The sequence below is a fragment of the Neovison vison genome, chromosome 7 (genome assembly GCF_020171115.1).
Source record: "Neovison vison isolate M4711 chromosome 7, ASM_NN_V1, whole genome shotgun sequence".
In the NCBI taxonomy this organism is placed as follows: Eukaryota; Metazoa; Chordata; class Mammalia; order Carnivora; family Mustelidae; genus Neogale; species Neogale vison.
Genome location: NC_058097.1, coordinates 157,000,015 through 157,022,922, shown reverse-complemented (window position 1 = coordinate 157,022,922; position 22,908 = coordinate 157,000,015). Strand labels below are relative to the sequence as shown.

The following is a 22,908-nucleotide window of genomic DNA, read 5'->3' as shown; positions in this document are numbered from 1 at the left end:
TCCTTTCACTTATTTGATCAAAAAAGTTGGATAGCTCCCTGTTACAACAGAATACAGCCCACTTGCCTTTCCAAACTAACCTCAGCTTCTCCTCTTAACGTGAGCTTTTTCCTGCAGCCAGACTTGATATATCTCTTCTGCCTTTTTGCCTGTGCTGGTGCCATTTCTCACGTCTGTAGTGCTCATCTTCTTCCTGATCAGATATCCTGAATCTTCCTCAGCCTTCAAGGCCCACCTTATATTCTGCTTCTTCCACAATGATAATAGCCAAGTACACCTTGCAGTTTACAAAATGTATTTGCCTGAGAGGTCAGCACTACCAGCACCCTTTTATGAATAAGAATGAGAGAACTGTGGCACTGAAGGTTGAGCGACTTGCCAGAGGCTACAAAGCTGCCAAGAGACAGAGCCTGGGCCTACCTAGTCTTTAGTCTTCTCTTTCCAGATCTGTTTTTACCTCAGTGACCACTCCCTCTCTGACCTCACAGCATTATGGTCTTCATCAGTCCTTCAGTCCTTGATTACATACTGCCTGTGACCAGCAGAAAGAGTGGCCTTGAGAGTGGGGGGTGAGACCTAACAAGAGATCACCCCCTATTTGAATGAGATCTGGCCATTAAGTGCACAAGAGATGAACTGAGCTATCCTTGGGAACATGGTCTATGAATGGAGGTAAGCTGGGCAGAGCTCTGGGAATGAAAGGTAACCATCAAGTGTCCTGTAAGGAGGACTAGAGCAAGGACCAAGACTGTCCAGGGGTAGTGGTAGGGTTCTGGGTCATGAGCACTACTTCTGGGTAGTTTTGCCAGCTTCCATGGGTATAGAGGAGCTATATTCTACCCCTCAGGCCATCCATCAGAATGGAAATTCTCCCTGAGTGGACCAGCACTCTGTGTTGGGTTCTGTGTTCACTTAATGCTCTTCTCTTTGGTGCTTTCATCTCCAGGGTAGAGGGCATGCCCTGGGCAATCGTCTGGCTCTGGTTTCTAGAAGGCTCCCTTTCATTCCCAAGGAAATCCTATAGCTTTAACATAAGGCTTATGTGTGTTTTGTCAGTGCAGGTCAGTTTCCCTAGGTTGACTAGCTCTGAGAGAGCAAATGAAGTTTGACACTGAGAAGCATTCAGACATTGGGCATTTGGTGACCTGTCCTTCTCCACTCAGGCACACGGAACATGACCCTGAGACTTGACCTCTGAGAGGCCTGCTTCTCTGTGACATCTCTTCTGAAGTAGAGCGTGGCCTTGTGACATCTCAGGCATTTGGGCTCCCCCAGAGAGTCAGGGCCTCAGAAAATACCTGTGAAATGAGCAGAAGGGAGATGATGCCAGGCAGCAACCTGGCGAGACAGGTAAATGTGCTGAACTTTTTGGTACCCCAGACCTTTCTCCAGGGGACCTTATGAACACACCCCCTCCTTGAAGAGGGCCCTGTGATCCCTCTTTCTTCCTCTCCCCTCTGGGTTCCTGAGTTCTCAGCAGTCCTTCCGACAGCAACCACAAAATGGGTGGATCCAGTTTACTTGCACTCCGTCTTTAGGTTCAGACATTTGGAAATAAAATGTTGCTTTCCTTTTTCAAGTAGAGGATTGTTCATTTAAGATGGGAAGAGCCAGGGTTTCTGTTCTTTTTAAGTGAGAATGCTGGAAAAACTGAGAAATCCAAATTTATTTCAGAAAGGATTCTTAAGAACTGCATATAATAGAAAAGTCAGTGAAACATTAAAGAAAATGTTAAAAAAAATAAACATCTTGAATCATAATACCTTACAATGCTCTTTTTATGTCTGAATATTACCTTTCATGGAAAAATAGCTACCTACAAAGCTGATGATTGTAGCACACAAATCTTTTTGTATTCTGCTTTTCATTTGATATCATGACATTTTTCTGAACCACTACCTGGTCTTCATGATTATTATTATTAATAGCTTAAGACTAATTTATCTTCAGCAGATACTATAATTTACCAAGCCATTTTCTCCTGTTTTTGTTGTTGTTGTTGTTATTCTTATTGTGGCCTCTGCTATCAGTGATGCAGTGAACATTTGTGTGTATGTGGTTTTTTTCTTCTATTGAATAACTTGTTTAGGGTAAATTCCCAGGAGTGAGATGGCTGTATTATAGGGTATGAATATTTTTATAATTCATTTTATGCTGGTTTTTTTTCCCCCCAAATGGATTGTAGTAATTTATGCACCAGTAGCATGTATAGTTACCACTTTCAACTACCAAGTTCAGGGGGTTTTGTTGCTGTTGTTTGTTTTGTTTTTGTTGTGGTTGTTTTTGCCTCTATAAGTAGTTGTTGATATATGGCAATATGGCATTTGGAGGAAAATCCACAGGACCACAGGGTTGTCTTCAGCACAAAGTAAAAATAATCTAATTTCTGAGAGTCTTTCTGTACTGTGTTGAACAGATTTTTAAAAAAATATCATGTTACAGGGCACCTGGGTGGCTCAGTGGTTTAAAGCCTCTGCTTTCAGCTCAGGTCATGATCCCAGGGTCCTGGAATCGAGCCCCGCATCGGGCTCTTTGCTCAGCGGGGAGCCTGCTTCCCCTCCTCTCTCTCTGCCTGCCTCTCTGCCTACTTGTGATCTCTGTCTGTCAAATAAATAAATAAAACCTTAAAAAAACATATCATGGTACTACATGGAAAATGCATTCCTAGAGTTTTGTTGGAAGCTAGGATGGAAAACCTTGCTGCCATTAAACTCAGAATAACAAAATGTGAAGAGAGGAATTTGTGTACATTAGAGGGCAGTTTATCCAATAGCACAATAAAGAAGGGCTTAAATACTTGGGTTTTCGTTTAATTTCAAATGATAAAATTAGTAGAAGGAACACAGAAGTTTGGGGTCCTTTCCCAGCTAGCCAAATGATATTGAACAAACAGCATATTCTCTTTGGATCTTATTTTTCTTGTTGAAAAATGCCGAGATTCATTCTTTCATTTTAGAAATATTTATTGAGTGCATGCTATGTTCAGACACTATATATGCCTGTCAAGTAGTGAGGAGCAGGGACAAGGGTGAACAAGAAAGACTAAGTCATGTCCTAGGACTGTGTCCAAAGAGACCGTAAACAAGTACACAGGTAATAACCTGTGTAACACCGTCTAGCTCGAGTGGATGTTTTCTCATTACCTAGTGTGTCTCTCTCCCCATTTTTGCCTGAAGTACTTGTTTTGATGATTAATTTTGTTCTCTCCTACCCATGCAAACAGTCTTTGGAAATTCTTACTCCCAGTGTGACATGGAATGACTTGCTCTGCCATTCCTTGGCCAGGTTGTAGAAACCCTCAGATCAGGCTGTAAGGTGTTAAAAGGAGGGATTTGTAGCAAGGTAATGTTATATGAGAGGTTTTCTGTCCTTCCAGACTTTCACATAATGTTTATTTAGTCCACGTTTGTCTGGGACTTAAAGCAGAGGTCACAGGCTAATGACTGGTATGTTTTGTTTGACTCATGCTGTTTTCTCATATTTTTGAAATGTAATTAGTTGCCAATGTTTGTGAGTTTAAGTAAAAATGTGGATTTCTGACATTTTGGAAAACTAAGGTTTGACAACACTGGACCCACATTCTTTTAGGTGGAACTATTTGTATGGCTAGTCCCTGTGAGCATTTGAATTTGCTACCCCTGCCTTCCTCTATCCTCTATCCTCTTGCGCAGGTCAGAGGAGATAGGAAGGAGAGGGAAGAGCTAAGGTGTAGTGAAAAGCAGCCAGAGGAAGAGGGTAGAAGTTCAGTTATTTGGAACCCCCCAATCCTCAAATCAGAGACTCCATTTCTTGGCCATGCCTTTAATTTAAACCTTATCCTCATAGAGTTACTTCAGTTGGTTTTCTAAGACAGAAATGAAATATTTATTTATATCCCGAGTAGTACCCACTGGTGTTGGAAAGCCATGCCACCACCTTGAATCCCCAGAGTAATTATTTAAAGCCTAATGCTGCAGTTCTGAAGGTGCTGTCTGTAGACCGATGACAGGTGGGGGGGGGGTATGGGGGTGGTCCCTGAGACTTCCATAAGTGTCCATGGGGTCACAGGTATCCACAAGTGTCCATAGCATCAAAAACATTTTCATAATAATATTAAGATGTTATCTGCCCTTTTCGCTGGGTTGGCATTCGCTCTGGTTGTGCCAAATGAAAAACCAAAGATGGTCTGTAAAAAGCCAAAGATGCTGGTACAAGTTATGCTGTTCTTCACTGCCAGGCATTTGCAGGAAAAGAGAGAGAAAGGAAAGAGAAGGGAGTCTCACTTAGGAGTGTCCATGATGAAGCAGTAAATAGTTTACTACGTTTCAGTCCTTGAATACATGTTTTTAATATTCCATGTGAAGAAACTGGAAGAATGCATAAAGCACTTCTACTTATCAAAGAGAGGAACTGCACATGTGCTGTAGTGTGAGTTGCAAGCTGAACTAGCCTGTTTTTTGTTTTTGTTTTTGTATGACACCAGTTTTACTTGAAAGAACAACTGACAGACTGTGGTTATTCAACCTTGGGAATCTGGCAGGTATTTTCTCAAAAATGAAGCGAGCCTGTCATTTCAAGGAAAAAAACTGACAGTATTTGTTGCCAATGATAAAATTAGAGTTCCCAGCAAAAATCAGAATTTTGGTAAAGGTATTCTGAGTCTGACATCTTTATTTGAGTCTGACATCTTCCTTGTAAAGAATTTTTCAATAAGATTTGAGGCAATGTGAAAGAGTGTGATGTTTTGTTATTGTCTAATGAAACGTCAGTACTCAGAGCATCTGCATAAGTCATTAAACCAGTATTTTCCAAATGGCAAATGCTTGGTGTTATAAAATGATGCCTGAGTAAAAGAAAGTTCACAGTGCAAGATAGGACAGTGGATTTTAATGTAACAGGGTAAGAAATGTTCACTGATGTAGTTTCAGACTCCACATGGCAACCAGCCTTTAAGAAACTACTACTTGTAGAATCAAAGAATGTGCACAGTTACCTGACAAGGCTATTAAACATAGCCATATTTTTTCTAACTGTGCAGCCCTATGAGGCTGGATTTTCCTCATACACTATAAACCAAACAACACAGAGTGGATTGACTGAAGAAGGAGGTATAGGATTCCATTTGTCTCCTATTAAGACAGATATTAATGAGGTTTGCCAAAAGGAAAAATGATGTCACTCTTCTTACTAAATTTATTGTTTTGAGGGGCTCCTGGGTGGCTCAGGGGGTTAAGCCTCTGCCTTCGGCTCGGGTTATGATCTCAGGGTCCTGGGATCGAGCCCCACATCGGGCTCTCTGCTCGGCAGGGAGCCTGCTTCCTCCTCTCTCTCTGCCTGCCTCCTTGCCTACTTCTGATCTCTCTCTGTCAAATAATTAAATAAAATAAAAACTTAAAAAAAATAAATTTATTGTTTTGAGAATAGTTAATTTTTTCCCAAAAAAGTACATTATTCAGGTTGACATGTAATAGGTTTATTTTTTTTGCATTAATTAATAGTTTTAATTTTCTCAGTTTTCATTTATAATATGGTAAATAGTAGTAGATAGAACCCAAATAAATAAAATCTCTCTGGGGTCCTGAATAATTAAAAAACATAAAGGGGTTTGAGACCAAAGAGTTTGGTATTCTCAAAGCCTAATGAAATGAACCCAGCCACACTTAAACCTTCTAAGACAGACTGCCCTTACCTCCATGGGGCTACTATGGTGCCCTCTGCTAAATATGTGTGAAGTCTGATTTTGAATTTGAACTTTGCTATTTACCACCTGTCTTTGTGCAATTACCCAGCCTCTCTGAACCTCAACTTCCCCAGCCTGTCCCTCATGGCTTTATTTAATTTATGAAAGTATCATAATGCCTATCTCCAAGAGTACTAGTGAGGACTGATAAAGCATAGGAAGCACAGGAAGCCCCTGGCATACACTTGGCTTTTAATGCATTTCCTTCTCTTTTCCAAAATGAAATTTCAGCTCAAGCCTGTCCACTAATAAAGAGAAGCACAGGTAGAAAGTAAACAAACCCTGTAAGAAGCACACAATCTAGCAGACCTCTGCCGCTTTGCTTCCTACAGCGGAGATGCTGGACTCTCTCTTTGGGCTCAGGCGAGGGTGTGAGGCTGAGGCCTGCAGGCTACAAGGCACGAGCCTCCAGCTCTCTGAGTCCTCCCTGGCCTGTTCAGGAACATCCCCCACCCAAAAGAAATGAGTCACTCTGCTTTGTGCTTCACTTACAGGGAGTGGAGCTTGCTCGCTCTACACACTGCTTCACACCTGAGGATATCCCTGGAAGAGCCCCGGTCCCGGGCACGAGCATGGGCACCAATATGGGCATGAGGTTTATGTGGCTGCCACTCGTTGACCAGAAACACAGGAGTGGTCAGATGGAGGCCCTGGTACAGACCTGCTCAGTGTGCCGACAGGACCTGCACGATATGGGGGCCCGGTTCCTACCCTGCCAGCATTTGCTCTGTAAAGGCTGCTTCCAGGGTTTGATCCAGGAACTGAGGCAGGTGGCCAAGGTTCTCGGGTCTGTCCCAGATGGTAAGTACCAAAGTAAAGCGCCACTGGTTCCCCTCCTTCCACATAACTGGTCTCTTCCTGTTTCATAGGAACTGAATTTCAGGAGTAGAAAGAATCAGAATTTAAATGCCCAAGGGATACTCGTTGCCAAACACAATTCTTTGGGGAATCTGTGAGACAAAGGAATCCTCTTGATGCCTACTATATCTATTTTGTAAGCTGGGACTTTGCATGTTTGGGATTTCCTTGAGTTGGTGGCAAACTGAGAAACCTGGGAAGGTGTTGATTCAAGGTTTGGCTGACTCCCCAGATGGAGAGGACGCTGTCCTGATTCACTAAACTTCTGAGGCGGAGGGAGAGCTGCTGCCCCCCTAGGATTGGTTGGGAACTAACTTTGAACAGACTCTCTTGGGCTAGTGAACCATTCACCATTTAAATCACCACCAGGCGGGAGGAGCTTGTGTCTTGCACCTGAATATCAGGTTTCCTAGGGAACAATCTCGTTGAGGACTGTGAGTCCTTGGAGATGTGAACTAGGACTCTTCAGCTCAGCATTCTAGTACAGGCCTGTAACAGAGATGTAGTCTCTGTTGGAGGAACTTGGAGGATGAGAAAGTCTAACAAGTTGTGAATGTTTAAAAACATCATCTCTGTTTTGTTGTCTGTAGTATTATTAAAGTGATTTGTAGCCAAATGCTAGGCATACAGATTTGAGGTATTACAACAGCACAGTTGTCTTTAGCTATGAATTTGGGGCCTTCTGAACCCTTGGGCAAACTGTATGACCTCCTTGGGCTCTTTTGTGAGTTTGGAGCCCAGGAAAGATGATCTAGTTTGATTTTTAAAATAAAAATCTGATTTTTAAACTTAAATTTAGTCCTTCCTTAAACTTTTAATTTTAACTTATACGTCTTACTCTATTTATAAATGTAGCAAATTTTAACAATCACTTTAAATTTTTAAAATCACTTTTATTGGGGCGCCTGGGTGGCTCAGTGGGTTAAGCCTCCACTTTTGGCTCAGGTCATGATCTCAGGGTTCTGGGATCAAGCCCTGCATCAGACTCTCTGCTTGGCAGGGTGCCTGCTTCCCCCACTCTCTGCCTACTTGTGCCTGCCTCTCTGCCTACTTGTGATCTCTGTCTGTCATATAAATAAATAAAATCTTTTTTAAAAAATCACTTTTATTTATAAACCTAGCTAATATTTGCTTTTATAAATTAAATGTTTCTTATTTTCTTTTTTAAATATTTCAGTTGTCTAGCAAATAATTGTTGGAATTTACACTTAGAAATCTTATAAGTTAAATTTATAAGCATGGTGAACCTTAAATATGTCTTAAAATGCTCCAGCATTGTTGGGTGAATATCCAGAATATATAGACTTTCTCCAACTAAACAATAAAAAGCAATCTAACTTAAAAATGGAAAAAGGATTTGAATGGACATTTCTCCAAGTAAGATATACAAATGGCCCGTAAGCACACAAAAAGATGCTCAACATCACTAATCTTTAGGGAGATACAAATCAAAACCACAAGATGCCACTTCACGTCCATTAGGATGGCTACTATTAAGAAAAAAGAACAGAAAATAACAAGTGTTGTGAGGACATGGAGAAATTGGAATCCTGTACACTATTGGTGGGAGTATAAAATGGTACATCCTCTGTAGAAAACACTATGGCCATTCCTCCAAAAAACTAAAAAATGAAATTACCAAAAGCAGGGACTCAAGGAGATATTTGTATACCTGTGTTCATAGCTGCAGTAATCTCATGGCCAAAGGTGGAAGCAATCAAAGTGTTCATCAACAGACGAATGGCTGAAAAAAATGCAGTATATACATACAGTGGAATATTATTTAGCCTTAATAAGGAAGAAAATTCTGACACATGCTACAACAGGAATGGCCAATGAGAACACTATGCTAAAATAAGCCAGTTACAAAAAGACAAATAGAGGGTGCCTGGGTGGCTCAGTAGGTTAAAGCCTCTGCCTTCGGCTCAGGTCATGATTCCAGGGTCCTGGGATCGAGCCCCTCATCGGGCTCTCTGCTTGCCAAGGAGCCTGCTTCCCCATCTCTCTCTCTGCCTGCCTCTCTGCCTACTTGTGATCTCTATCAAATAAATAAATCTGAAACAACAACAACAACAAAAAGACAAATAGTCTATGATTCTATTTGCATGATGTACCTTGAGTAGTCAAGTTACAGAGACAGAAGATAGCCTGGTTGTTGCCAGGGGCTGGGGAACAAGGCAGGGAACAGAGAGTTGTTGTATAATGGTATAGAGTTTAAGTTTTGCCTACATTTTAATTGGGATTTTTGTTGTTGTTGTTGTTGTTGTTGTAGGAATTTTTTAAAACATTTTATGGGTACTAGACCCTTATCAGATATATGATTTGTAAATATTTTCTGTTATTTCAGGTTGTCTTTTTGTTCTGTTAATAGTGTTCTTCGATGCACAAAAGTTTTTAATTTTGCCAAGTACAATTTATCTATTTTTGCTTTCATTGATGTCCTAACCATGAAATTCTTGCCAAATCCATTGTGGTGAAGCTTTCCCCCTGTGTTTTCCAAGGGCTTTCTAGTTTAACTCTTATGCTTAAGTCTTTGATCTCATTTAGGATTTTTAACATGAACTAATGATGCATGTTTCAAGTCTTTGTATGACTCTGAATCAGAAAACTAAATCATACCAATGACAATTATTTGAATTATACTGTTCATTCACCAAGTTATTCTGAGTGTAATGGAGAATAAAAACATTAGCTTTGGTGTCAATATGTGTGGGCATGAGGGTGAGGTCTAATCTGCCTGCCACTTACTAGTTGTGTAGCTTGGGCAAGTCTTCTCGCCTAGAATGTGAGGATGGTGATAGTAGTACTTACCGTATAGGATTTTTAGGAAGATTAAATGATCATGTACATGTAGAACATTCTGTACTGCTCATAGGAGATAGTAAGAAGCTTAGAAACTTAACAAAATACTATTATTTAGAACTTTTGCAACTGAAGTAGAAAAAAATTGGTCAGATGTGAATATGTTTTATTTGGAACAAATCAATTTCTTAAATATGTGGCATCATATATTCTTATATTCTTATATCTTATATCTTATATTCTTTAGTCTGTCCTGTGACCTGGCCAGGCCATTGTTACCTTCCATATTTGCATTTATGGTTGAAGAGTAGAATCAGCTTCTGTGACTTCTTGGGAGATTTTAGGACTCTATGCTGTGTGGATGTTTGTTGGTTTATCTGCCTGTGTATGTCTGTCTTCCTTGCGGGTATTTGACTTCTATGTACTGGGCTCTTTGGCATTAGGGTATAGAGATGAAAAGACAGGGCCCTTGCCTTCAAGAAACTCCTGTTCTGTTGAAGGGCAGAGAACTAGACATATAATAATATGGTGTGGTATGGATGTGAAGAGAAGATTGTCAAGTTCAGGCAAAGAGTGGCGCCTGGGTGGCTTAGTATGTTAAGCGTCTGCCTTCGGCTCAGGTCATGATCTCAGGGTCCTGGGATCGAGCCCCGTATTGGGCTCCCTGTTCAGTGGAGAGCCTGCTTCTCCCTCTCCCACTGCCTGCCACTCCCCCTGCTTGTGCACACTCTCTCTCTGTGTCTACTAAATAAATAAAATTTTACAAAAAAAAAAAAAAAAGTTCAGGCAAAGAAGCAAACCTCCGGGAGGTTCTCCATGGACCAGACTGGTATATATCAGTTGCTCACTGAACGTTTTTGGAAGAACTGAAAGAATGGTACCCAAATGAGCTGTCTCATGAAAATGAGAGGAGAGCTGTCATCTATCTCTAGTTAGTCTAGTGAGAAACCCAATACCTGAATTTGATTTCTGGTCCTTAATTTGAGATACCCTGCTTGGGATCTGGTTCTTTGGAAAGAGCGTTTAGCACTGCCACTTTATCCAGCAGAGCAGGGGCCCAGACTTGCTAAAACACTTATCCTACTTCTGCCAGTTTGGGGTTTTCAAAAGTAAAACATAGAAACATCTAGAGAGGAGATGGGTAGAGGCTAAAGAATAAATAGGTCCATCAGTGCCTCCAGCCAGGTGGGCCAACAGTGCATGGGGTAAGTCCACTTCCATAAAACCAAGTCTGCTGGTTGCTGGGAGAGCTGAGCATTGCTGTGTGCATGGGCCCAGGGGCCGTCCAGCTGATTTTCAACTCTGATCCCTTGGGGAGCCTCCATGGGGCCTGCATGTCCGCACTAGGGGAGGCATCTGATTTAACTGCACTGGGCCTTTCATCTCGACCTCTCCACAGCCCAACACAGAACCTGACACAGGATGAGGGCTTCAGTGAATAGTTCTTGAACAAATGATTGAATCAGTGAATCCGCAGAGATCTCCTGTGGCTCTTACATGGAAGGCACACTGTCCCACTTGTGACATTGCCCTTTCTGTTTCTCAGGTTGCCAGGGGCAAACATGTTTATCAAGCACCTGCTGGTTGGCAGACGCTATACTGGGTGCTTGTGCCTGTATCATCTTTTTAAAACCGTGCAACGACCCTGTAATTAGGTGTTATTCCCATTATTTGAAAACCCTGGGTATCGTGAATATGTGAGGTCTCAAGTCTAAAACAACTTGTAATTGCTACGTCAGGTCAAGCCTCTCTTAGAAGCTTGTGATCAGCACTGTAAGCACTCAGCTTAGGGGAAGATTTCCCGTGGAATCCCTGAACGGATGGGGAGATTCCATGGAGAATCTTTGCGGAAAGAACCAGGATTGCAGCCTGAGTCCTCAGGTGCACATCTTTAATGTGGCCATGGCCTTGCAGAGATTTTCCCCAGCAGCTCTGTCACACTAGGAAATGTGTCTGTGTTAGGGCTCTGCTAAGGCAACCAGAGGGGCAAGGTCTTCAAAAGCTAGTGATGGGGACAAGAGCGAAGGCAGCAATGTGCTGAGCACACAGTAGCTTAGCTGTGCAGTGGGGTGACTGGAGCTGCAGGCTCTGTACAGAATGCCTGAGAATGGGAGATGGGTGTACCCAGCCCACGAGAGCCAATATACGTGGGACTCTGCTTCTCAGCCTAACTGAACATGGTCCCAGGTCAGACTCTATGGAGAAGTCAGCCACAGAGTGGCACAGTGATACTTAAAATAATGTAGCAAGCTCTGAAGGGAGTTGGCTGCCTGAAACTGACATTTACCATGCACTGCATTTGTCTTCAAAATTCTCAGGACTCCTATAACTCTATAGGAGTTAACTCTATAACTCTAGTTGTTGTTTTAAGGGAGAAGGGCAATTAATTGGCTATTTCCTTCCCCATGTAAGGAGAAGGAACATTGTATTTCCTTTTCAAATCTACTAAAGATAAATCCTAGCTGAGAGACCTCGATTCTGATATCACAGTTTTAGCATCTACTTGTTTAGTATCTTACATTTTGATGTGGGTGATGTGGGTGATGTGGGCAGAGCCCTGGTCTGGACGTCATGGCCCTTGGAGCTCAGTCTGGACTCTGGCACTAATTGACTGGGCAATCCCAGGTCTTCTCTGGCTTTCAGGGCTGGACTTGAAGAGCTCCGAGAACACCAAATAACCACCATGGCCTCATGCTTCCTGAAGCTAATTTGGGTGACAGCATGTCTCTTGTAAGCCACAGATGCTGAAAGGGGGGGCAATCTCTGTCCCTCAGTGGGCAAGCCTTGGGACTTTGGGAAGATCCGAAGAGAGGGAACTGATGCAAGATGCTACAACCTCAGAGTCAGAGAAAGAAATGATGATCTTAATGAGAGCTCAGCTGGAGGGGCTCTAATGGCCTCGGGTGAGGGTGGGAGGCAGGGGGATGAGAGCTCAGCTATAGGAGCCTGGAAGGCCAGGTGACTGCTATTTGCTCAGTCCAGGTACTAATGGTGTGTCCAACCATTGTGGGGTCTGTTGTGGGCAGTGACCCAAGTCTCCTAGGTGGAGGACAGGCAGCTGAGCTGGACTGAGCTGGATGTGCAGCAGGTGCAGGAGCTGGAGCTCCCAAGCCCTATCAGCACGATGGCTTTTTAGTTCATGAACAGTTTCCTCACCCTAATTGGCTCTCTAGGGCCCCAGGAGTAGCACTGGCACCTCAGAACGGTACCTGTTACTGGGAGAGCAATTCCCCTGGTACTGGGAAGGTAGCAGGCTGTGTTCTGGGGGATGTGCTGGCTGCTACCAGCACTGCTCAGAAGGATAAGCCTGAGTAGGTTATTGAGGGTTCCCTCAGTTCAAGGTAGCTGTGATTGATGGACAGGGTCTTGGAGGGGCCCCTTGTCTACTGGAACTCTCTGATTCAAGGGGGACCAGTCATGGTTGACTGCTGTGAAAGCTAGAGAGCAGGAAAGACCCTTGGAGCTTATCTCTAATCCCTTACCGCATAAAGGGAGCATCAGGAGTCCAGAAAGTCTTAGAATCCTATTGAATGCCATAGTTATTACAGAACCTGAAAAAATAAATTCATCTCCTTTGCCTGCCAATCCAGGGCTTGCCTGGACCTGATGGCCAGTAGGCACTGCAGACCTAGAGTAGGCTGCTGCTCTTGGATCTCCCACTATCAACTCTGTCCGGACCAGCTGGAAAGTGGGGACAGGGGCTTTGCTGGAGTATGTCAGTGCAGTCCTTGGATTGACTCTTGAGATTTGAAGGGAAAGAAATAGAGGTGCCAGTCTATCAGATAAGATGAGTGAGCCTAGATCCATCCAACCTGTACCTTCTGCATTCTGCTATGGGCTATTTCTTGGCTCTGAAAGCTTGTTTCACAGCTGGGTTGTCCTGCGAACATGAGCTCTGAACGCTGTGGACCATCATCTCCTGCCTCAGCCCATCACCTAATCTCATGCCCATGTTTTGACTCTGGCTTAGATGGGCCACGTGGCCCTGCCACACACTCTTTGGATCCCCTTGGCTGAGCTCACTTTACCTCTTGCCTCTGTGTGTTATTCTCCCAAATCCTCTAGCTTCAACCCTGATCACCCTCTTCTGTTGTGAGCCCGCCGCTCTAGCTACCTGAGAGGCTCTTGATTGCTTATGATTCAGAGCAGACACTTAGCTTGGCAAGGCTCTTCCCAGTCTGATTCCAAGCTAACTTTAGAGCCTCATCTCTGTCACTCTTCTCCATGAACGAGCTGTACCAATCTTTCCCCCAGAGGCCTCACATTTTGACATCCGCCGTCCTCTGTTTATGATGTTTCCTCCTCCTGGAATATCTTCTTCTTGTTCCTAGCATCCTACCCCAAATAGAAGTTTGTTCCTAGTGTCCTACCCCAAATGGAAGTGTGACCCAGTTATCAGAACTCAAGCACACAGGGATACAGGTAGAATTGGAAACAAGTAGGATCCCCATTACCAGGATTGAACCCCAAAGGATGAGGCTAGAACAATTGAAGTAGCTGTTGCTTTAGGCCAGGGACCAGCAAACTTTGTAAAGGGCTAGGTAGTAAATATTTTTGGTTTTGTGGGTCCTACAGGCTCTGTTCTCACTTCTCAGCACCGCCACTGCAGAGCAGATAATTTGGGAATTGATGGACCTGACTGTGTTCCAGTAAAACTTTATTTACAAAAAGGGTAAGCTGTTGTTTTCTGACCCCTGGTTTAGGCTCTGCCTTGGGAAATTGGATGGATTTGAATCCGTGAGTGGTATCAAGTAGGGATATCTGTGTAGGAGCCAGGCAGGGCCAGACTCTGGATGGGAACTGAAGGTAGGGAATAGTGTTAAGATGAGGCATATGGAGGGATGACAGGAGGAAAAGGACAGAGTTAATTTTGGCTGCAATCTAGGATTGTTTGAAGGAGGGAAGTGGGAACTCTGGAAGGGAAATTTGGGGACGCATTGTGAAGGGTCATGACCAATTTAAGCTATTCTATAGGCAGTGGAGAGACACTGGATATTTTTGGTCAATGGAATACAATCAAATCTGTATTTTTGGAAAGTTATTCTCGGTTAGTGAGAAGAATGATTGGAGGAGACAAGACTGGATGCAGAAAGCCCTTCTGGGCGGTCACTGCAGTTTTTGCCATTGCTTCTAGCTTACTGGTCTTTGAGCCAGTGCTGTGTCTGAATGCCCAAGAATCACTTGGGTAACTTGCCAAAAATATAGATTTTTGGTCCCGTACTCATACCCAAGAGATTTGGATTTGGTAGATTCAGGATTTCTAACAGCCCTCCAGATTTGTGAATTACAGGTCTGGCAAAGCAGGATGAAGCCTGACCTAAAGAGATTATGGACGCCAGAGAAAGTAGGGCACACATAAGATGGGGTCTGGCAACAGCCCTCTCCCTCCCTCTTATCTCTTGTCCTGACAGCCCCTCCACTTAACTCCTTTTTCTTCACATACCACTCCCTGCCACATCCTATTTTGGTCATGCCCTATTGGTTCTCTTTGAAACAACTCTTCTGTCCCTGTCTTTCCATTGCTACCCTTGTTCGGGATCCCATTACCACTAAACTGCACAAAACTTCTTCTCCCTGACCCCCCAGTCCCCAGTTCATCAAGGAAATCATAAAGCCCAGCTCTGTCCCTCTCCAGAGCCTTTGCTTTTATGATAAAGGTCAAGCTCCTTAGCTTAGCATTCAGGGCCCTTCAGGACCTTACTCTCCTGCCAGTCTTTCCAGGCATATTCCCTACCATTCCCACCCATGCTTTTGCAACCTTCCTGTGCTCTGTGCTTTTACGATTATCTTGTATTCCTAGCTTTGCCCCCCTCCTTATGTCTTCCCTCCAACTCAACCTTGCTTTTCCTTCCCTTTTCTCTCCCTGCTTGTGTTTGACTGTATCTCCTCCAGGGTGGGGGCGGGGAGGGTAGAGTTAGCTGCCAAGGGACACCTCCCAGGACCTTTGTGCATCAGAAACGTGTGTCTTCCCCATCCGAAGTCCTAATCCACCACTTGTGACGGACAATTGGTCACTATGGCAACTGACTGTGACGTCACAGGATAAGGACTTCAGGTGAAGTGGCAGGAGCAGGTGAGTGTGTAGGAAATAGATTTTAATGTCTGTTGAAGGTCCCCCCCCCCACACCCTCCTTCCGTGCCGGGGGCACGGAGGGCTATCTCGGGCTCCTGCTGATTTTTAAAATGATGCGGTGAGAGCGTGTGCCTGGCATCTGCGTGCTGCAGCAGTGTGGGGCTGACAGAGTGTGTCAACTTGAGCTCTGGGTGTGCAGGCACCGCTGCTGCGTGAGCCTGTTATTCCGTTCTGGATTGCTATTTTGATACCCAGATTGCATCATTCTTCCTACGTATAAACAGGGGGTCCCCAGGGCCCTGCAGCTACTCACTTCTCCACCAACACTGTTGTTGTGATGAGCTCTATTTAAATGAGCTGCCGGATCGGGGCAGATTCCAGCCATACATGAGCACTGTCATTTTGGGGAACATGGAGGGCTGAAGGATTTTTGGATCGAGTCCTAAAAGGCTGAGAGTGATGGCCTCCTGAGCCGTGCAGAGGGCGGCAGAGCTAGTTCCTGAAAGTTGAAAATCTCGTTTTCTTCCTTCTGAGCTTCTATTCCAAGGCACCCAGAGGATTAGGAAGGAGATGCAGCTAGGAAGAGAGTCGCCTCTTTGAGGTCTCCCTCTTGCTGCTCAGTTTGGGAAATTGCTGCAGAGCCTTCGAGATAAACAGGAACAGGAGGAGTCAACCAACCTTTTCTTGCAGGAGCGTCTCAGGTGAGCTGGAGAAATGCAGCCCTGGCTGAGGATATATCAGAGAAAGGAGAGGACCCAGGGTGCTCCCCTTACCCCACCCAGGACCCAGTTCCCCAAGGGTTAGGCCCCGCAGCCCAGCCGGCTGCAGCAAGCAGGGTGGGTGTGCCTGGGCACTTGGTGAGCACCGTCCTTGGGGACCCGTGGTGGTCTCACCTGTCGCTCTTCTGACTTCTCTCCCAGGTGTCGCTCTCATCACAGGGCAGCAGGGCCACGGGTAAACCTGCTGGCAGCCAGGGGCAGGAGCAGCAGTCCCCATAGGATCAGAGTCTGCCTTTCTAGTAGGGACTAGGCAATCTCGGGAGTGGGTGCAATGTGTTTCTAGAGGGGGGTGCGGCTTTGAGTTATGGGCTAGGAGGCTGCAGGGGCTTCTGTGGTGGGGGGCTTAGCTGGTGCCTAGTACCTTGGGACTGTCCTTGGCTGGGAGGGCAGGAATGGGTAGTGAGGATGGCCAGCATGCCAGAGGATACCGCCAGAAGGTTTGTTTTTCTTTTTTTTTTTCTCCTTGCCTAGTGACTGACAGAGGCATAAGGAGGTAGAATGTCTTACTTATGGATACAGAGGTAGATTGTCAGGGACTGCTCAGTGGTTCCAGGTAGCACCTATATTTTATAAGGGCTCCGTGGCTCTCAGCTAAGTCCCTCCCTCTCTCTGGGCATCCACGTCACCATCTGTATGGTGAGGGAATTGGCTACATACAAAAAGCTAGGTCTGTCCAGCTTTGGTTCTACAGGTGAGAGCTGGCAGGGGAGCATCAAGCTGCTTCTGAGGATGCCACTGCTCTGTGGGAGTCAGAGCTTGGGCCCCAGCTGTAAAGTTCCTTGGAGCGGTGGACAGGAGCTGCAGCATGAAGGACTTCTTAACCCTCAGTGGGCTGCGTAGCACCGGGTTCAGGCTTAGGTACTTGGGGTTCATGTGTCCCTACTTGGTGGGCTGAACTGACCACCTCCTTGGGATGTCTCTCCCAGCCAAGCCTCCTGGTCCCCTGTTGCCTTGGTGCTGCTATTCATCTTTGAAGGGTGGACTATCCGGTCTTGACCCCCCTTCCTTGCTGCCCCACTAAGGCCGGAGCTCAGCACACTCTAGGCCCTGGCAGCAGTGGTTGTCGTGCCAGAGATTGGGCAGCTTCCCACGCCCTTAGCTCGTGGGTCCTCCAGTGAAGCTGGGAGTTAGGGGAGGCAGGATGTGTCCACCAATCCCCAGAGAAGCTAGGTGTCAGGACACCCTGCTGTCTGTCGGGGATCTGCCCTCTTCCCTTCCCTGCCAGAAAGGAGATACATCACAGCTGCATTCAGTACGTTTCCTAACTTTGTGGAGCCTCTTTAAAACTGGGTGGTCCTGCCCTTCTCAGCTGCGTGGTATGGAGAAAGAGCTATCAGGCTCAGGTTTGGGGCCAGGGGATGCTCTCTCTAAGGTGCTTGTTTTCAAACATGGTTGTATATTGTTATATAATACAATTATATATATTTTAACAATGGCTCATGCCTGGATTCCACCTTCTAAAACTTTGATTTAGAGGATATGGGCTTGACATCAGGGTGTTTAAAGTGCCCCATAGGATTCAAATATGTAACAAAGTTTGAGAACCACTGGTTCTATAATATGAAACTATATCCAGATTTATTACCAGGCAGAAAAATTCTTCTTTACCTGCCTTTTCTCAAAGATCATATTTCTTAAAACTTGAAGCACAGATGGGCTGGCTCCCAGTTCCTTCCTTCTGGATTCCCATGATCCAAAGCTGGGTTCAGGTCATCATTAGAGTCTGATCATTATTATGGAATATTTTACTTATAATAAAATTATTGAATTAGTTAAAACTACCTTGTTTAAACTTGGAGTAGAGAGCTATAGCATAACAGAAAGGGCTCGGGTTTAGAATCAGGGAGACTTGGATTCCAGTCATTGGTCTGCCCCTGTTTTATATGATCTTTGCCAGGTGGCAACTTCTTGGAGCCTCACTCTCCCCAGCTATGAAATGGGGACAAGGCCTGCCTCTCAGAGGTGGTTTCATGATTAAATGAGGTAACGTTCCTAAAGGTCTGGTGCGGGGAATGGTGGTAAGAGAACCATCTGCCCCACAGCTCCCAGGGACCAGAGTGCTCACTCTTATGACAAGAGGACTGAACACCTTGGGCTTTCAGAGCTTCTCTCCCAGGCCCCTAGATCCCCAGGAGAACTCTGGTGCCTGTGACTTCTACATTCAAGAGGCAGAAACCCCACTTGCTCTAGGAATGGTTGTGTGTGACCTTTGGGTCCTGGCTCTGCATTGCTCAGAATTGATATTCCTGTGTATGAAATAAAAGCTCAAGGCTATTACTTGAAAAATCCAAATAGAAAAAAGGAAGTGCATCTAAATATTTTATGTGATATGTGATTTAAATATGTATTAATAACTAAGTATTAAGTATTAAATGTTAAATATTATAAGCAGATGTTTGGTTATTTTATATGTACATCTGCAGCCCTACGGGTTCATGTATTCCAGCTGTCTCAAGTGAAACTTCAGGTGTGCGTGGGTGGCTTAGTTGGTTGGGCATCCAACTCCTGAGGTCAACTCAGGTCTTAATCTCAGTATCGTGAGTTCAAGCCCTGTGTTGGGCCCCAGACTGGGCGTGGAGCCTACTAAAAAAAAAAATAAATAAAGTAAAACTTTGTTTTGGTATTGACATTGAAGAATGGGGAGCCCTCTGGAAACAAAAGCTCTAAGTTAGTACACCTTAATGGGGGTTAGGGACCTTCTAAAGGAAGATAAGAATTTCTGGACAAAGATGGGACCTGGGGCACCTGGGTGGCTCAGTTGGTTAAGCGTCCAACTCTTGATTTTGGCTCAGGTTGTGATCTCTGGGTTTTGAGACTGAGCCCTATGCCAGGCTCCATGCTGAGCAAAGAGTCTGCTTGAGACTCTCTCTCCTCCCTCTGCCCCTCCTGCTTTTGCCAGTACTCTCTCATTCTCTTTTTCTCTCTCTAAAATAAACTTTTAAAAAGGAAAAAAAAAAAAAGATGTTGTGACCCAAAGAGAGCACATGTCCTCTGTGTCTGCTCTGGGCCCCATAGCCTCTCTGGGACCTGCTCATACCACTGGCACAGCTCTCCAGCTCTGCTGTCTGCCATAGCTGCCCCTCTTCAGTGGGATGAGCTTTTAGATGTAGGCCTCTCCTAAGCCATAAGCCTGTCCCCTGACTTGCTGAAAAGGGGATAAGCAGGTCACTGCTTGGCTCTCTGTCCCACCTAGTCTTGCCCAAGGGAATATTTCTGAAGCTTGGGTGCAGGAGGCAGAGGAATAGGGTTGGATAATCCACAATTCCCTGCTATTCCTATTCCCTTCATTTTAAGGATGTAGAAAGTAAGATTCAGGGGGAAAGGGGTCACTTTCCTGAGGTTACACAGATAGTGCCTGCTCTGGGCCTGGAACCCACATGTCCCAGTTCACAACCTTTCCCAAGCACTGCACCTCTGCTCTGGGTCAGACCTGATTCCTTTATCATCCTGGCTGGGTTTTTTCTCATTACCCTAAAAGCTTCCAGATGACTTCTTACTACTTTCAGTGGCTGTGAATGCAAGGAATACACATGGGATACCCAAACCCAAAAGAAATATAATTGTCCAATCTTCTAAAAATTATGCAATATCCTTTAGTGGCAATTGTGGATTATTTTTGTATGCAGACATATGAACAGATAGTTAAAATGCAATGTGATATTTGTCATACTAGAAGGATGTTCAGGGTGCTTTGGGAACCCAGAAGAGGGAATAATTAACTCATTCTGAGGGAAATCAACCTTGCTTCTCCAAGGTAGAACATTCAAACAGGTATGAAAGGATGAATAGGAGTTTATCCGAAAAGGAGGGGAGAGGGAGCAGCACTTTCACAGAGTTAGGCAGAGGTTTGATATTAAGAAGACAGCAGAGATTTGCCCTGGCGAAGACACAGGATGCAGGGCAGGTGAAACTGAAAATGAGACTAGAGATGGGTAAAGCCAGCTTGGAGGGGCTGTGAGCACCAGGACGCGGACTTTGGCATTTAAGCCCAGGGGCAGTAGAGGATGTGCTATGAGGCCTTGCCTGATCTCTTCAATTAGTTCTCTTTTTTCATGAGGTAAATAAGACTAATGTTTGGACATCTGCTTCCAGAGGCTTAGAAGCCTTGTGGAAATCGTTTTCAAAAAATAGAGCAGCATTTCTGACCTGTGGGTAGATGAGGAGGATCTCCTCAGGATGAACCAGGTGGAAGGGAGGGACAGTCACCTGATTCCTCTGGGTGATGACACCTGTGAAGAGTTCTTTTTCACCCTTGGCCACTGTTCTTGACAGGCAGGAGAATATCTGGGAAATGGCAGCTCCATGGCTCTGTGAAGTCTGAGGAGGGTTTCTTTGTGGGGGGTGTTGGGGGTAGAAGGGGAGAAAGAGTATTGAATTACAACTTTGTGTGATATTGTAGATTTTGATTTTTCCAGGATAGATCAGGTAGCTGTTGCTGCATTAGGAGACACTCAAAATTTAGTAGTTAACAAAAGCTTAATTTATTGATGATTCTATAGGTCAGAAGTTTGGACTGGGACTCTCTGGGTGGTTCTTAAGGGCTTGGTTAGGCTGGGCTGGGCTTGGTTAATCCCAGCTGTGCTCACTGTGGTCACTCCTGTGTCTGTGTTCAGCTGGTGAGGTAGTTGGGGCTAACTGGTTTATGATGAGTTCCAGTGAACCCCTGAGACAACCAAGGTGTCTGTCGGTCTGCCTAGTCTCTCATCTTCCAGCAGCTCCGACCTGGGCTTGTCCATGTGGGTGGTCATAGAGTTCTTAGAGCAGAGCGGAATCATACAAAGCCACTTGAGGACTAGGCTTGGAGCTTGTTCAGTGTCACGTGTGCTGTGGCTGGAGCAGGTCATGAAGGCAGCCTGGCTTCCAAGGGTTGAAGATAGACTCCCCCTTCTAATGGTTAGGATTGCACATGCATGGATGCGGTGGTGGAAGAGCTTGTGGCCATGTTTTCGCTCGACCTCTCAGACTCTCTGACTTTGATCACCTGGGAGAGTTGAAATTGAGGTCCTGGCCTTGCTGTGAATGGGATATGAGAAAACTTTTGAATTTAAAGTCAACATTTGCCGAGGATCAGGTGCTTTCTAAAGTATTACAGAAAATAAACCTCATGGCAACTCTTCTTTTTCTCTTCCTATTTTACATCTGAAGAAACCAGAGCGCAGAGGAGCTGAGTAGGATTAAGTGACTAGCCCAAACAAGGTCACTGGGTGGTAAACCTGGTATTTAGACTTCAGTTGGTCTGACTGCAATTGCCATTGTTTCATTTCGATGGTTTGAGGCTGAGCAGATTGTGGTGGTCCTGCTGCCTTTGCTGCCATAGCCACCGCTTTCTGGGTGGCCCTTGTGCCTGGGCACAGGCACCTGGCCCTACTCAGGAGCCTCATTTCCTTGCATGCAGTGGGTTTCCTGCTCTTGAGGTGGGCCTAAAGAGTACTCGAGTCTCTAGGTTGGCAGTCTCATGATACTTATGTAGTCCAGGTACCCCTTGTGCTGGGGAAAGTTTGGAGACCGTTACATTTCTCTAGGAAAAGGAGATAGGACCAAATGTTCATGTTCACGGGTGAGACATGGGCAGTTCATGCAGCGTGGCTTGGATGGAGAAGGCCCAGCGAAAGCTCTCCGAGCCTCATGGGCAGACTGACTGGTATCGGCAGTAGCAAGAGAAATATACCTCCTAGATGAGTAGGCAGGGAGGCCTTGCTTTCTTGGGGGAGAGCTTGCTTGAAGCTCTAGCTGTGAGATCTTTAAAGTCATTCTGCTGTGTGGGAACCTTAGTGGCTGGATCTATGCCCTGGGCTAAACTGACCCCCTGGAGCTTGGCCAATAACAGGAACTGGGCTCTCAAAGATAGGGAATGAGGAGTGGGAGCAGCAGGAAGGCACCCAGTTATCAGAACCAGAACAGGGTTGGGCCTGTGATAGAATGGCTTGTGAAGGGGGCAGGACCAGGCCAAGACAAGGATGCAAGGAGGTCTGTAGGACTGGCCCTTACTAAGATGGCCATGTCCAGAGTACCTAGATGTTAAGTGCAGGCCATGACATCAAATGTAGTTCATTTTGACATAAGCGGCACTGGCACATACCTTGGTGTTATATATTTAAAAACCTTGTGTCTAGGCCTTATGTATAATCTGCCATGTTGCCCTGACTCTGCTTTTTTGCTCCCCTCCCAGAGCTCATCTCCTGTCCTGGGTGTAAGCGAGTATACCTTACCAGGGATGTAACTGAACATTTTTTCCTGCAGTGCGTTTCTACTGGGCAATCCAAGATGGCCAGGGTAAGTTAGGACGAGTAAAGAAACAGCTGATCCTTTTCAGAAATCTTTGGGACCCTGTTCATAAATTCACCGGTTCACCCATCACTTCATCTGACTTGTTACTCCTCCATCAATTTGCCTAGTCATCCATCCATCCATCCATCCACCCAGCCTTCTCCCCTCCTCCCCTTTCTTCCCCTCCCCTCTCCCTTCCTTCCTTCCTTCCTTCTTTTTATCCAAAGAGTATCAAAATACTTGAATTGGGGAAAGTAAAATGGGGGTATTTTTCTCTCTTATATCTCTTACTGGAAAACACTAGTACTAAGCTTTTATTCCACCCTCCTCCCCAAGTTGAAACTTATATACCAGCTTGAACTAAATGGGTTCATCAATCTTGCCCATTTTTAGCAGCTAATACCTTTTTC

The 22,908-nt window shown here is 45.1% G+C and overlaps 1 protein-coding gene across 1 annotated transcript in view; it reads left to right on the top strand.

The window, feature by feature from the left end:
• Nucleotides 1–22,908, top strand: part of TRIM66 (tripartite motif containing 66) — a 58,499-nt gene that overhangs the window by 2,037 nt on the left and 33,554 nt on the right. The window contains exons 4-5 of the mRNA XM_044260249.1: nt 16,092–16,153; nt 22,401–22,504. Coding sequence (XP_044116184.1) covers nt 16,092–16,153; nt 22,401–22,504 — 166 coding nt within the window. The remainder of the gene's footprint in view (nt 1–16,091; nt 16,154–22,400; nt 22,505–22,908) is intronic.